We start from the raw sequence: 17,553 nt of genomic DNA, 5'->3' as shown, positions 1-17,553 counted from the left end.
ATGCCACAATCACAATCTATTGAACCCTAAAGGCACCTTCAGAACTCTTAAGCGAGGAAAAAACTCTAAGGTCGTCCGCGTAAAGCAAGAAATTAGAAAACGACAAACAGCTGTCTGTATCATTAATAAAAAGAACAAAGAGTGAAGTTACTAAACTACTTGCTTGAGGTAAGCCAGATAATGCAATAAGGTAAATAGAAGAATCCCCCACAACTGACACCACGCAGCATCTATTACTTAAACGTAAATACAACCACTTCAGAAATATAGAGCGGAAACCAAACATGGCTAACCTGCGCAGTATAAGGGGATACTTTGGCGAATTCATTGTAAAAATCGGTGTAAAGTATAAACAGTCAACTTGGAGCCCAAATAAAATTTGTCAATGTACTATTCACTAAAGACCGCTGGGTTAGTAAGCGTAGACAGTTCAGCAACAAAGCCAAGCTGGTCGAAATTCTGGTTGTTGAAATCTTGCATTATAAAATTCTATAATATTTGATAAAATGTTTTATTTATTTAAATTGAGGTATTTACAATTTTTGTGCTACAATATCCAGTATTGTCAAAATTTAGTTGTGCAAAATTCAGCATAAAAATTCAGGGAACCATGCGGATAATGAAAAAAAGTTAGAACCTTCATATTTAGTCATTAGTTTTGAGTTCTCTTGATTCAAAAATTAACACCTAGCCGTAATTAAATTTAATTTAATTGTATATGCACCCACATACGAAGCGAATTTAGCTGTCCTTACTCACCCAGAGTGGCAGCTCAGAGTCCTCCAAAAAGATTTTTTAGAAGCGCACAAAATGAGGAAGTGTACGAAACTATGGGGGGTCTACTAAAATAATGCCCTGTACTAAATGCAAGTAGGAGAAGATAAAAATTTTAAGCAAATTTAATGCAGTAGGAGAGCTAAGAGTGGAAATACTTGCATATGCAAGCTTCTCTTCTTCTTAATTGGCGCGATAACCGCTTACGCGATTTTGGCCGAGCTCAACAAAGCGCGCCAGTCGTTTCTTCCTCGTGCTAACCGGCGCCAATTGGACACATCAAGTGAGTCCAAGTCCTTCTCCACCTGATCTTTGCAACGCAGAGGAAGCCTTGCTCTTCCGCTACTACCACCAACTGGTACCGCATCGAATACTTTCAGAGCCGGAGCGTTTGTATCCATTCGGACGACATGACCCAGCCAACGTAGCCGCTGGATCTTTATTCGCTGCGCTATGTCTATGTCGTTGTAAAGCTCATACAGCTCATCGTTCCATCGTCTGCGATATTCGCTGTTGCCAACGTGCACAGGTCCAAAAATCTTACGCAAAATCTTTCTCTTGAATACTCCAAGCGTCGCTTCATCGGATGTTGTCATCGTCCACGCTTCTGCGCCAGAGAGAGTCTTGTAGAGTGTTAGTTTTGTTCGTCGAGAGAGGACTTTACTACTTAGTTGCCTACTAAGTTCAAAGTAGCACTTGTTGGCAAGAGATATTCTACGTTGGATTTCAAGGCTGACATTGTTATCGGTGTTAATACTGGTTCCTAAGTATTCGAAGTCCTTTACAACCTCAAAATTATATATTAACTTTCACCAGTCATGTGGGTGCCGATACGCGAGTGCGCCGACTGTTTGTTTGAAGACAGGAGGTACTTCGTTTTGTCCTCGTTCACCACCAAGCCCATTCGCTTTGCCTCTTTATCCAGTTTGGAGAAGGCAGAACTAACAGCGCGGTTGTTAAGGCCGCTGATGTCAATATCATCGGCATACGCCAACAATTGTACGCTCTTATAAAAAATTGTGCCTGAGTGATTAAGTTCTGCAGCTCAAACTATCCTCTCCAACATCAGGTTAAAGAAGTCACACGACAGCGAGTCACCCTGTCTGAAACCTCGTTTGGTATCAAACGGCTCGGAGAGGTCCTTCCCAATTCTGACGGCGCTGCTGGTGTTGAGCAACGTCATCTTGCATAGCCGTGTTAGTTTTGCGGGGATACCAAATTCAGACAAGCTAATAACTGCTTTTATTAATCTTATTATTATTATAAGGCTACTGTGCACTGCAACTTCACTTCAAAGTTTACTACTGTACTGTATATTTCAATTCTTTTTACAAATACAACACATTCTGGTTCAAATGACTGTTGCACAAATTATATAAATGCACGGCAATACCACCAATGGGGTGTAGTCTAATTCTGCTTCGTGCAGGAAATTCATAAAAAATGTGTACAGAATTTCTAGTCCGTTTCACATAACCAACAGATGATAGCCTCAGAGAGACCTATTTTGTTTAAATGATTTCTAAGGCAACAGACCAAATAGTCTTAAGACTACTCCATTAGTCACCAGAAAGTCACAGGTATGCCCCTTTTCTTCTTTTACAGGCATATCTGCCCCTTTTTAGCAAACTGACCAGCCATTTAATTTCCTCATATGCGTATTGTGCAGGACCTCAACTTAATGATACTGTATTGAAGTTCCTTAACGTGCTAAGAAGGTTCTGGCAGTCATTTACCAGTTTTGAGGCCATTAAAATTGATAGAAAAACTTGCACAGCCGCCTAACTATCTGAAAGTATATAAATGTGGGTTCTTCTCATTTCCCCACACGGATATTGCTTCACGCATATCTCAATGGCGTGTATTTCTGCCTGGAAGATTGTTGAGTAAAAAGCCCTTTGGAATTGATTTTTTAAATTTAAGTCTATTTTTAATTTCAACTCATCAGTATAGCATATCTGGGATACGGACTTGGAGTTGCCAGAATTATTGTATTTCTGCAAACCCTACGTTCATTAATAATAACTTGAAAGTTCCTGAATATAATGGGTTTGGGTGATAATGTCCCAACCCTCTAAAGAATAGGATTATGTCGAAAGTCTTCTTAAATCTGTAAACGTCCCTTCATATCCCTACTTTTTAGAATGGAGATGCCTTTTAATATTAAAGCGCTCAAATGAGCCTCCTTTTTAATTAAAATGGGAACCGATGTAGTGAACCATTCTGGGGCATAAGTCATTCGAGAATTTTTTCCAAAAAGTCCTGAACAGACAAAGAATATTCTTGTGGCTTTTGTAGTCACTTTCCCAAGATGAGTGTTTTTCCTGGTGAGCGTTTTATCAAAATTGCTGCCAAGGTAGTTCGCTTCTGTGGAAAGTTTATTATCTTAGGACAGAACAATTAATGTTGATGTTTCCTTTTCTAGCGAATGGCACTAGCGCAGTTGTCGATGGGTTAATAGAGAGCCCTATGTCGGTACACTCTTTGTCTATTATGCTATTATGTGGTCAGAAATGATTTCCTCATGCCAGCTTACTTTGTATACTACCAGATCATCAGCATAATACTGAGTGTGGAAACCTTGATGTTTCAGTTTGTAGAGAAATTCATCTATTACTAATATCCACAAAAGAATAGGGAGTAGTCAGCCTTGCAGGCAATCTCTTGTGGCCTTGATAAAGTTTACTATACACAGAAGCTCCGATTTGAACATAGTTGTTTGTATTTTGAAGTTAGTCTTTCCTGAAAGGTTCTTTGTGACATAAAATGCATACACTTACAATGGAGGTATATCTATAAAACAAAAAATATTAATAAATCATAAAATTTATTTTTAAACTGCAATAAATCAGAAATTACTCAACTGGTTGGAATACTGTGTTTTTTATTTACTATCAATTTGCATTAATAAAATGCTTCAATTGTTTTATATTACTTTTCAAATTCTGAAAATAAAAAGGAATTCTTTTAAATTGGCTGTGCATCAAACTCTACTAAGCGGGCATAAGCAACCAAAGCAAAGCTGAAAAATGCTTTCTCTCTGATTTCGAAATCTGCTGATTTGTTATTTTTTTGCTCACTATTCTGTCGTACGTACTTTGCGTTCCTGGCAGAGCAGACAGGTATTTGCTAGTATATTAAATGCATTAAAATTCAAATAATAGGTCTATTTATAAGTTCGTGCGGTTTTACAACAGATGGCGTAACTTGATTATTATTCCATCGATCCACATTTCCAAACATTCATTGGAGAGCTACTGTCGTAAGGCACAAACGTCAGTATAAGTTTTTTATTTGAAGCGTAAACAACAATATTTTTACCACACTTGAAAATGTCGAATTTCGTGCCAAATAATGTGTTTTTGCGGGGAATTCTTCTTCATTATTTTAATATGAAGAAAAAAGCAGCCGAAAGTCATCGTATCTTGGTGGAAGTTTATGGTGAGCATGCTCTATCTGAGCGAACGTGCCAGAAGTGGTTTGCACGCTTTAAAAGTGGTGATTTTGGCTTGGAAGACGAAGAACGCGAGGGTGCGCCGCCAAAGTTCATGGATACCGAATTGGAGGAATTGCTCGATCAAGATCCGGCTCAAACGCAAGAAGAGGTTGCAAAAACTTTGGGAGTTGATCAATCAACCATTTCCAAACGTTTAAAAGCCATGGGAATGATCCGAAAGGTAGGCCATTGGGTGCCGTATGAATTGAAGCCAAGAGACGTTGAACGCCGTTTTATGGCATGCGAACAACTGCTTCAACGGCACAAAAGAAAGGGTTTTTTGCATCGAATTGTGACTGGCGATGAAAAGTGGGTCCATTACGACAATCCAAAACGTCGGGCAACGTATGGATACCCTGGCCATGCTTCAACATCGACCTCGGCGCAGAATATTCATGGCCTGAAGGTTATGCTGTGTATCTGGTGGGACCAGCTGGGTGTTGTGTATTATGAGCTACTGAAACCGAATGAAACGATTACGGGGGATGTCTACCGACGACAATTGATGCGTTTGAGCCGAGCACTGCGAGAAAAACGGCCGCAATACGCCGATAGACACGACAAAGTTATTTTGCAACATGACAATGCTCGGCCACATGTTGCACAAGTGGTCAAAACATACTTAGAAACGCTCAAATGGGATGTCCTACCCCACCCGCCGTATAGTCCAGACCTTGCGCCATCCGATTACTATCTCTTCCGATCGATGCAACATGGCCTGGCTGACCAGCACTTCCGTAATTACGATGAAGTCAAAAAATGGATCGATTCGTGGATTGCGGCAAAACCGACCGAATTTTTCACAAAGGGAATCCGTGAATTGCCAGAAAGATGGGAAAAAGTAGTAGTAAGCGATGGACAATATTTTGAATATTAAATTTGTAACCATTTTACGTCAATAAAGTTTCAAATTTCGAAAAAAAACCGCACGTACTTATTCATAGTCCTATTACATACCATATTTTCGCACATTTTGACTAAAGCATCTCTTAAAAGTATAGTTTATTCGTTGTGGCAAAAAATGAGCATTTTCGATGCATGTTAATTACTTTGAAGAATTTTAACTGATAGGATTCGAAGCCGCTTGAGTGAGGTAGCAAATGGTGCAGTGAATTCCTGCCATGAAGAAGCTCCTTATAAAAAATAACAACTGCCGTTCGGAGGCAGCATAGGTAAAACTATAAGTTTCTCCATTTGTGTAAAAACATCAAGGCGCATACCACAAAATTGGAGGAGCAGCTCGTCCAAACACCGAAAGTAGGGTGGAAGTGTCAATTATTATTACTATGTATTTATTTTCAAAAATTACGTAAATTGAAATTCTCAGATAAAATTTTTAGTTATCTAATTGTAACTTCAGTATCCTTAAAATACAATATATTTCCCCCGTTGCACATCCATTAAACGCTTTGCAATTGTCTTTAAATTTTCATGACATGTACTAACATAAATTTCAAAAGTTAAAAATAAAGACTACTCTAATATATTTATGTTCTCGTATATATACAAGTGTACGTGCATATGTAGACGTCCATGAGTTGGAAATATTTTAAGAATAAGCAAAGTACTTCAACATTTATCTTTTTCTTCTTGCAGACATATCCAACTCACTCACAATGACCGAAGTGAAAATACCCAATCACATAATGCGTTTCAAGACCGCCGTACTCGGTTGTCGCTACAATCTGGATGGAGAGGCGTTGTACTCAGTGAAGTGGTACAAGGATGGGCATGAGTTTTACCGTTATGTACCGCGCGACAAACCACCAGGGCAAGCCTTTCCATTGCCCGGCGTCAATGTAGATGTAAGTACACACAAACTACACAACACTGAAGGTTATTGATGATGGTGGAGATGAATATTTAAAAAGTATAAAATCCTTTGAAAGCATATTTATTTATATATTTACATACACACAAACAGCTATGGGGGCTTACGTACGTACATATTTCGAAGTTGGGTTGTTGTTCAATGTAAATATGTACATATTATACAATAACTACAGACTTGGTTTACTTTATTCAGCAAAATTATTTGCTTAGGACTTTTATAGCTAATCATAAACAAAGGCACGACTAATTTCTTTGCCTTTTGCTAAGTACAAAATTTTGACTTCAAATTAAATAAGCAAATTTTCCCCGGCCGCGCTATTATATATTACATATAGATATGTTCAGACATTAGGGTGACGCACCGAAATTATAAAATTTATTATGTTCTAAGACTACCGCCGGCCATCGTAGGGTTGGTGCGTGAAAAGCGGGTTTGAAAATCTGGGCATGAAGCAACAGAAGATAGAAACAGTTTTTTTCTAGTGCTCCTCGGCAGGTAATGGCAAAACTCCAAGTGTATTTTTGTCATGAAAAAGCTTCTCATAAAAAACCATTTGCCGTTCGGATCTAGCATAAACTGTAGCTCTGTGCATTTGTGGGACAACATTAAATAGTGGGAGTAGCTCGGCCGAGTACCCAACAAAGTGCGTAAGCGCCAATTATTATTTTTATTATTGTTATTGTCCTAAGACGGCACCAAAATATTTCGGAAGAATAAAAAGTTTCCTTAACTAAGTAATTAAAAAAATTGATTTTTTTAGTGACATAAGTTTTATTTAATTTTTTTTCTAAGCTGTATAAAAATGTTAAAACCTTTTTATATTACATTTTCGGAATCAAGAAAATTGAGATATACTGATATTTGCGGAAAAAAATGTTGGGCGTTAATGGATTAATTTACCAAATAACGATGAAAGTGTGAAAGTACTTTTCAAATAATAGCTTAGAAGTGCAAATTGGTCTAAACTTAGCTGAGCTATTTAAATTTTTTTCAAGCCTACCATCCAAACAAGTGAAAAATATCATCAAAATGTCATTATTTTCATTCCTTTAATACAAATTTTTAAATATTTTAATGCAAAACTTTTAAAGCCTAAATCTTCCATCTCTCTCTCTTCCATCATCTGAGAAAATCATTTTTAGGAAATTTTTTTTAAAAACTAATATTATTTATAAAATGCTCGATTTTTGGGCGTTGAACGAACCCGGTTCGGCTTGCGTAAGTCTTAAAATTTTTCGGAAATATTTGGGCGGAAGACTTTAAATAAAATAGATTTCATAATACCGATAGAAACACAGTAGATACCATTCTTTTATGGGGAGTGACGATAATGATGACTAATTGCTATCGCTCCGATCAGTGGACGCATAGTGTCCATAGTAGAGAGTGATGCGCCCAAATACGCTCAAAATTAATCAGCCTGCAGCAACTTGGACGCATCCAAGCCTACGCAGACGATGTGTGCGTATTAATCTCAGGACGATCACTTGAAATTATATGCAATAAAATGCAGGTAGCTCTAAATAAGATTGAGTATTGGTGCGATTTGCATGATATTTCGGTGAATCCTACAAACAGTACCTTAGTGCTTTTCACTAGGAAACGCAATATGGAAGGCCTGTTACTACGCACATTGAAAGGGGTAACACTGCAACTGTCTTCTGAGGTTAAATATTTAGGAATAATCCTAGATAGTAAATTTACCTGGAAGAAGCACGTCGAGCAGAAGGTCTCTCGAACACTAAATGTCTTCTGGCAGTGTAAGAGAACCTTTGACAAGACATGGGGTCTAAGACCGGCGATAGTACACTGGCTGTACATCACCCTGATAAGACCCATTATTACATACGCCTCTGTAGTATGGTGGAAAACCACAATGGTTAATTCCAGAGTAAAACCTCTAAACAGGCTACAGAGAAGTGTGTGCTTGGGTATCACAGATGCCATGAGAACGACATCTGGTGATGCGCTTAATGTCATTCTGAACTTGCCACGTCTAGATCTCCAAATTCGAAAGGAAGCAATGAAGGCGGCGTATAGACTCAAGTTAAACGGAGTTTGGGGGAATGAAGTAAGCACTGGTCACTGTCAGATATACCACCAGTTGTCGGGGCGGTGCACACTGTTCTCGATGCCCGTGGACAATCGCATGCCTTTCGTTAGCTTCGGTAGGTGGTAAGATGTTTTGATCCCAGTTAGAGATCAATGGTTAAGTCCAGAGAACCTATTAACGGGATATCAGCACCCTTTCTACACCGACGGATCCAAAACCAGTGATGGAAGCGGACCTGGATGGTACTTAGACGAAGACACTAAGTACTCCTAAGCCACAGGACAGATGGCCACGGTATTCCTTACGGAAGTCTATGCCATCTTGAATGTGGCGTACTGGCTAATTGAGAGAAAGTGGCGCGGCAACAGTATTGGAATTTGTAGTGACAGTAAAGCTGCACTGAAAGCCCTTGCTAACCCACGTTGCTCTTCGAAGCTAGTCGGGGAATGGAAGACAAAACTGAACAGTGCTACAACATACAACAAACTTAGTCTTATTTAGGTGCCTGGACATTGTGGTATTAGAGGGAACGAGTTAGCTGATAAATTGGCAAATGAAAGCTCTGCAAGTATGCCACTAGGCCCTGAACCCTTTCTAGGTGTCAATTTCGCACCGATTCAACTATGGATTGACGACTTCATGAGGTCTACCCACAGAGAGCGTTGGTCTGAATTGAACTCGTGCAGAGTAGCCAGGTGCTTTGTGAAAGAACCAAACAGGAAAACTGCGACCTTTCTCCCCAGCAGACCAGCAGAAAGGGCCTGAGAGTAGAGGTGGGTGCAATCACAGAGCAAAACGCCTGTGGTCGGCATATGACTGCTATGGCGGTCGTCGACAGCCCGATATGTCTATCCTGTCTTGAGAATGTCGACACTGCATAGTCTTGCATTTTCCAGAATCAGACTTAGGATAGCTGTAGCTGTCTTGAATTTTCCAGAATCAGACTTAGGATATTGGGTTGCAATATACTGAGTAAGGATAAAGTTCATACACTTTCTCTTCCAGAGATTTGTGGAAGAGCGACCTCAAACTAATTTATCCGTCTTACCATCCACTTTTTATCTTTCCTACCTCTATTCTGTCTACTGAAATCTCTCCGGGTGTAGTACAATGGTCTACTGACTGAGTGCTTGGACTTGTCCAACCCCCCATAAATCTAATCTAATTTATCTAATCACCCTATCGGAGAATTTATAATTTTTGCAAATGGTGTCGTACGTCAATCATACGATATTTGACACTTGTGAACTGTAATTTGCAAAAAGGCAAACAGTTGAATGCGCAAAGGTCGAAATAAGGATTTTCATCACTCAATATAGCTTTTTTTGTACAAAAGTTATTCAATAATAAAATTGGATTAATTTTGTGCCACCTTTTATATGCATATATATACACATTTTCATATATACACACACATATATATGTCTATATACATAGATACTTACTTATATTATATACAATACTTATAACTACTTTGAAAAGTTACAAAATGACCTTCGTGTTAGCCATTTTCGATACTTAATCTCTTTACACTGTGCGCGTCCCCCTATTTATGGCTCTGGCGTAGTCTATGCCATTCGTATCCGTTTAATATTACAACACAATTTTTTCTCACATTGCTCTTTTCGCCATTTAAATCGATGGCGGCGGTAATGTACGTGCCTGTTGTACTTTCGGTCCTGAGCGTTCTTACCAATTGCCTTTAGCTGGCTGCATAAACCATGGCACGTGGACCAAAATGGAATTCGAATACACAGGCACAGCGCTGCGCATACCATATTCCACACACTCGTACCGCAGTAGCAATGGTAGCTTAATAAAAAATTTAATTTCAGTTTTATTGCAATTTATTGCAATGGTTTTACACTTCGTTGTAATAATGACCAATAAGAAACATGACTTTTGTGGCGCAACTACGATCAGCTATGCAGTCAGTAGTAGCCAATAAAGCCCATAGGGAAAACGTTGTTGCACCTTTTGCTTTTTGTGGTCGATAGGAAACGCACGTACGTGCCGCTCGACAGTCTTCGCGCACACCCGTACATATGCACTCGTACTCTCACACACATGAGGGCTCTACAAATATATGCGTACATATGGAAGTTATTCAGAAATTCTTTCTCAAGCACTTTTTCACCCTGTCGGGCAATGATTAATGTCTACCACCCAATAATGATTATGTTAATGATGATATTTTAAAAACGTGCAACAGCTCACTTGAAGCGGCAACTAAAAATAAAACCTCGTCAATAAGAGTTTTTTTTAAGAGCATGAAAATTTAAAATTATTATATTAAACAGAAATATTTTTGGAATGAATTCGTTTTTATTTTAATCTGGTAGATAATTTTATGGTATTTATTTGTTAAGAAGCAAATCCGGCATACGACGGGAGCGGCTGCGGGTTAAATGGTACATTCGAACAGTCTAATGGTGGCTAAAAGGTAGTAGCCCGGTGTGACGGGTTCAAAAAATCGATTTTTTTTTTTACATTTTGCGGAAGAAAAACATCTTAAAAATATGCTATAAAAATTTCAGACAGAATTTTGTTATTATTTTTAAAGTTATAGCTAAAATAAGAGAGCGTGCCGTAGTGTGTATGAAAGCGTGTGACACGCCAGCAGCAGCTGCTCTGACCGTCTTTAAACGCGTTTTTCTCAAAACCATGTTTTCGAAATTTCAGGGAATCACTGACACAAAACAATTTAACCGATTTGGCTAAAAATTTAACCCGTTATTCTAGACATACATATCTAGATCCCGGAACTTTATAACATTTAATTTTTTAATAATGAACTATTTAATGTAAACAATTTATGAAGAAAAAAATTAGATTTTGAGAACTTTTTTCACGAGTCCGGCATTTTTTTTATTTTTTTTTATTTTTATATATATTTTAGGTTCGGGACCTAAAATAAACTCTACAGAATAATAATCTTTTTGAATTTTTATTTCTGATGACTTTGGAAGGCTGTGTGTTTCCCCGAACCAACTCATCTTTTTTTTAAGGATCCCACTTTGACGTCAAAAATATTAAACAAATTAATATAAAATTAACTTTAAACATTTTTTTTTATATACTTCAAAACACCAATAAAAACATGTAAAAACCTTAAAACGATCGCATTTTATTATCTTTTTAAAAAAGGTTCATGAGAAAACGTCGAAATTTCGGTCGTTACACCGGACTGATACCTAAAATATTGCAACAAATCGATTGTTGAGTGCGCTCTATGGCAAGTTGCGCCACCTCGTTGGAACCAAACATTATCGACGTTTGGCTGATTGAATTTTTGTTTTCCATTCGGCTCGATAACTCTCATCATTCATCGTAACGGCAGCTCCTTTCTTATTTCGAAAAAAATAAGGAGCCACCAGTACTCAATAAACTTCGCGAACATATTTAATTTTGTCAAAGTAAATTTCCACTATTTGGAAGCGCTGTTCTGCCGTTAAACGATTAATGATGACTTACCAAACCTTACCAAAGTAATGTCAAAACAATTTGCCGTTATCAACTGTTAAACTAGCTAAAAAATACACCTGATATATAATAAATAAATAACTAAAACCAAACGGAGTGGTGGTTTTAAAAATACAAGCAAACGCATAAAAATAAGTAGGTAAATCTTTCATCGGGGCATAACATAACTTTTGCGGATCCCTATCGGAGCAACTTTTTACTGCCCTTCTTTTGCTTTATTTTAGTTGACTCTACAATTTTCAAGCCAAGCTGAAACGAAAAAAAAGTGGCACAACATAGTTAAAAATTAAAAAAAAAATAAATAAATTTAATCAATTTAATTTTAATTGAATTAAAATTGTTTTCTACACAATTAAAAAAAATAAAATAAAAAAAAAATAAATAATTGGCACGTACAATTCTGTTAGGTGTTTGGCCGAGCTCCTCCTCCTATTTGTGGTGTGCGTCTCGATGTTGTTCCACAAATGGAAATGGAAAAAAAATTAGTTAAGCTGAATTTATCATAATGAAAAAAGAAAATTGAAAAATATATCTTAATTTAAATTTAAATCAAAAAAATGTAGCTAATTTTTTTTTTAATTTTCTTTTTTCATTGCGGTAAATTCAGCTTAACTATTTTTTTTTAATTCGGAAAAAAAATGTTGCTAAAATTAAAAAATAAAGTATATCTTAACTTAAATTAAAAAAAATTAAGCTTAATTTTTTTTAGTTTTAACAAATTTTTTTTTCGAATAAAAAAAAATGTATATATCGAATAAAAAAAATTTATAGCTCGAATGCAATTATATAAATTTTATTTAAATCAATAAATATTTTGTATTTTTTTCAAAAAAATTTACATTTTTTGGACAATTTCTGAATAGATGAAATTTAACCTATGTATGATTTGGGCACAATAAAATCTATTTCATAAAAAAATTTCAGAACTTGTACTAAAAATGCCCATTTTTTGAAAAAGTCACATTATTTTTATTTATTTAAATAAGATTTTTATAATTACATTCGAATTACTGGAGATTTACCAATATAAACCTGCATACTTCAAGCAAAGCTAGTCTTACTGTCATAAAGACTCCATATCTTTCTACCGAGGGCATCCGCGCATCTCTTTAGCGGGCTTTGATGGCATATTTTGCTTGAATGTTCACCTGCCACGAAAAGACAATAGCGGTTTCTCGACAGCAACATTTTCATAGGGCACATATATACACTTTCTTTTGTTGTGAAGCCTATTTGCCTCATTAGTCTCTAATCGGTGCTAACATGTCTTCCGCTCTTCGTTGTTGGTGAGTACTTTTATCATCGATTCCGACAACGCAGATTAATAATTTGAATATATGTATAACTAAATAGCCAACAACTTGGCAGAGCAAAAATTTGGTATTCAAAAGATGATCCGCTATACTTCTCTCAAAATCATAACGCCAATATATGTAAGCAGAAATCGAAATATCGTCGATATTCTTTCAATCAGCCCCATACATACATATATATATACATATATAATTGGCCCGTACCTGTATTTTGGGTATTTGGCCGAGCTCCTCCTCCTATTTGTGGTGTGAGTCTTGATGTTCTTCCACAAATGGAAGGACCTACAGTTTCAAGCCGACTCCGAACGGCAAATATTTTTATGAGGAGTTTTTTCATGGCAGGAATACACTCGGAGGTATGCCATTGCCTGCCGAGGGGCGACCGCTATTAGAAATATGTTTTTTTTTAATTTGGTGTCTCCTTGCAAATTTTTAGATTTGAAATTACTTTTGGGGTAATTTTGTTCCTTAGAGTGCATATATGTATATGGCTATAATTATGAAGAAAGGTCTAAGTCATATATTTCTTGTTTCGAGATATTTAATGAATTGCGTTTGAACGAGTTAAAAAATATTTTTATATTATGCGACATTTTAATTTATAATTTTCTTAGTCTGGATTAAAATTTCATACGAAAATATTGTTATTAAAGTTCTAATTTACTTAGGCCATTTTCAAAATTAATTGAATGCCCTATAAATGACTTAGTGTAATAAAAAACGATGAGTTTTATTTGAAGCAATAACTTTGACGAAGTAATTCATGAACATTTATAAATTATTTCCAAAAGTAATCCATTTTTATAATTTTTTCTAGTTTTTAATGTTCATAAAATGCTCCTGGTGGGATGTATAGTAGTAAACACATAATATCTTTCTGTTGGTTTCCTTCGTACGCTTTTAGGGGTGGTGAATAATGAAAGTAATTTAATATTTTCATATATTTTTGGCATTCCTCTTTAAGGTGATAGATTCAAAACGTGGAATTTAGAATAGTCTAAGAAAGTTTTGTGGAACATTTTATAAGGTTCGTTTCTTAAGAAACGCATCCATTTAATTTTAAGCCAAGAGACAGATTCGACTGCGGTATTTTGTACTGTTTTGTATTATTGATTCGTCTAGTGACTTCGGCGAAATAAAATCCGGCTGCAATATTCGTTTTACCGAAAATCGCTTTTCCTCCTAAAATTTTCCATCAATTCATAATAATGTTGTACGAGTGTAAGTAAGTTTGTGTTTTTATTTTCATTCCTATCAAACCGAAATCAAGGCAATTCGATAGAAAGGAATTACGCAATATCAAAAATGTATGGTCTACCGTTTTAATATTTTTATTATTTGACTGGGCAATTTTCATCCACGTTAATGCTACTTTAATGTTACGATTTTGACCTGAGCACGCAGTAATGCTACTTGTATTACGAGTCCTTCATATGCGCTAAAATGTATGATGCTACTTCTTGTGCACCTCTTGATACTGTACTTTCATCCCATACATACATATTGATATCGTCATTATGGAAGCCCAAGTTTGTTAGTCAAACGAGGATTCTTAGTATTTGTTGGAATTTTCTTTGGCTTTTTTCTGTTCCTCTGCAAGACCGATCCTAGCTCCTTCGGCATTTTGTAAATGTACATCATGACTTTCTCCAAGATGTAATTTGTCTTCCTCATTATTGCACGCTTGGATTTTGCTATTCAGTAAATATAGCTTACATGTAATTTCTTCCAATTCTCGGCTTAGACCACTTTCATAATTAACACTAAATGAATTCCGTATAACGCTGAAATTACATCCACTACCTATAGGTTCATTTTTGACGATATCGTGAAAATTATATTAAATACATATAGTTTAAGATACTGTGGATGTAAAATAAGCGATAAATTCATTTTTTGTAATTGACACAGACCACTTTCGTAATTATGGGCACATATGTATATATTACATTATAATAAATTATATTATGTTACACCGTTCGGTGTTTGACCGAGCTCCTCCTCCTATTTGCGGCGTACATCTTGATGTTGTTTCACAAATGGAGGGACCTACTGCTTCAAGCCGACTCCGAACAGCAGATATTTTTTATGAGGAGCTTTTCATAACAGAAATATACTCGGAGATTTGCCTTTGCCTGCTGAGGGGCGACCGCTAATAGAAAAAATATTTTCTTCATTTTCTCTGGTAGTCACGCACCAAGACATTCGGCTGCGGCCGCCGCTAGTATACTTAGAGTGCAAGGCGAATAGAGGACCGATTTTGACAAGTCTGACGTTAACTCAGTTTGCAATAAAAATCAAACGAACAAAACAAACAAAAGTAGGAAAAATTACGTGTTTGAGAAAATTCAGTGATTGTGGTTTGTAATTTGTGGGAGTCAAACTAATAAAACAAATGAAAACGAGATGCCGTGTATTAAATTGTGAAAGCACAAATTAATATAAAGCCTCGAAATGCAGTTTGTTTTCGCTTTGTAACTCCCCTTCCTTTTGCTTGTTTATTCATCCGCTCTAACGACACGGCGAATTCGCAAGGCGTAATATGTTTCTCTAACATTCTAGCTTAGAATGTATACTAAAATTAATTTATGCCACTTTTTACAGTTTGCAAATGTGAATCTATCCAAAACTATCCCTTTAAGGTGTCTAATTTATCTGCGCTACGTAACTAAAAATCGTAAATCAGGTTTTTTTGGCTTGCAAAACCGCAAGTTCACCTAAAAAAAACCTGGTATCCATGGTTTACCACGCGGAAGTAGTAGTACTATTTTTGAACTATTTCCTATTTCCATTTTTTATATACGAATATCTATAACTTTTATGACTTTCTTCATTTTTTCAAATTCTGAATTTTTTATTTTTAAAGTCGTACGCTATATTGGATCCGCCACTTTGGATTTTGGAAAAATACATTCAGACTCGTAATCAGCGACTTGAAAAACTCCGCTATGCGAAGTTTTAGTAATTATCGAGCGATGACTTGATATTTTCGCTCTTTTGAGAAGTTTTTGTTCTACATATAATGCAGTGTTACAATGTTTATTTGAGTAGAAATGAACTTAAAAATTTCAAAGCCGAATTATTTTTTTTTTGTTGAGATATTATTTTATGTCAGCGAACGCGCGACATGCATATATATCAGTACAGTAATGCATTGCACATTAAGAAAATTTCTTTCTCATATTATCATTATCCTAAAGGAACAATAAAAGGGAGAGAAATAATTCATTTCCATTTTAACCTAACGATTTATGAGTTAAAATATAATATTTCTTGCTGAATTGTAGCATAAAAATAAAACATAAGCGCATAAACACAAGAGCAAGAGCTTTAAGAGAAAAAAGAAAAATGGCAAGTAAATTAAAAACTAAGGCGGCTTTCAATGCCACAAACCAAACAGTCGTGACTGCAGAGCCACAGTCACAAACTTTTGCAATTACAATAATTTCTAGACGAAGAAAATCCAACGCAACGCACATAAGTTGCACTTTGTAGAGCAAAAGTTTTTGAGGCAGAGTAGAGAAGCAAGATTTGAGGAAAATATTACATGTTCCTGCAGTTACTGCTGCGACTAAGTGCATGTATGCATTTAAAAGTAGTATGAAATATGTTTTAGCCAGGCATACTTTCGCAAGGGCATGGGAAAAATTTAAATAACTTTTATTATTATCATTTCTTGTACTTTAAAAATAGAAGCAATAAATTAAAAGCGTTAAATTTAATGCTGCTTCCATACGTTTCTTCTGCTGACCTTGAAGCCTGTGCATTACTGGCTGCTGCACTTTTATGGCATAGCCGCAGCTTGCGTTTTTTTCGCGATTCTGTGCGCGAAGCTTTTGCATAGAAACAGAAAAATTTAACTACTTCGAAAATTCAAACTACCACTACAAAAAATTTGTTAATAATTCGCTGGTAGTGAAATCGTTTGCTTTAATAGCGCCACCCAATAGTGCGCACCAATAAATCTTTATCCTTAATAAGTTTTCGGCAGTTTCCGTCGCTTTTTTAAATATGCCTTTCTCTGTGCCACATTTGGTTCATTTTAATTTTTGTTTTTGTTTTTTAATATAATTTTGAGTTTTGTTTTCCTTTCTTGTTTCTTTTTTTAATGCTGCTAAAGTTTTCGCAGCTCTTTGTTGTCCTTTCCGACTCAATAATGAAATTTTAGTGAAAATTTCAAAATACATTAATCTTTATTTCACTAACGCAAATTTAATTGCATGACTGACTCACTTTCTTTTTGCAAACATTCACTCTGCTGCGTTTTTACTTCAAACTTTTTCTTGGCATGTCCAACTTTTTCTTCCATCATTTCCCGCCAAGTTTGCGCGCAGAGAAGTAAACAAATTATTTCGATGCCAAGTCATGATGTGTCAGCATTTGTGAGCATGAAAACTCTCCGGGGAAAAGTATGAAAGCAGGTGAAAGAAAAAAAATACCAAATTTTATCTCACTAGCATTTTTGGTTGGAACAGAGGTAGTTTTCTTTTTTTTTTTTTTTTTTTCTTTTTTTTTTTTTTTTTTTTTTGTTGCTGCTTAACACTGACCATACGACACGATTTTGTAATTTGATCTAAAAATGTTTCGAAATTTCGTCTAT

General features: G+C 36.0%; 1 protein-coding gene across 1 annotated transcript in view; it reads left to right on the top strand.

Annotated features, from left to right (window-relative positions):
• LOC128864765 (uncharacterized) overlaps window positions 1-17,553 on the top strand; it is a 184,731-nt gene that overhangs the window by 123,825 nt on the left and 43,353 nt on the right. Inside the window, exon 2 of the mRNA XM_054104523.1 lies at window positions 5,831-6,075. Coding sequence (XP_053960498.1) covers window positions 5,831-6,075 — 245 coding nt within the window. The remainder of the gene's footprint in view (window positions 1-5,830; window positions 6,076-17,553) is intronic.

Source organism: Anastrepha ludens, chromosome 5 (genome assembly GCF_028408465.1).
Source record: "Anastrepha ludens isolate Willacy chromosome 5, idAnaLude1.1, whole genome shotgun sequence".
In the NCBI taxonomy this organism is placed as follows: domain Eukaryota; kingdom Metazoa; phylum Arthropoda; class Insecta; order Diptera; family Tephritidae; genus Anastrepha; species Anastrepha ludens.
The sequence above is the reverse complement of the archived record's forward strand: the minus strand, read 5'-3'. Positions and strand labels throughout refer to the sequence as shown.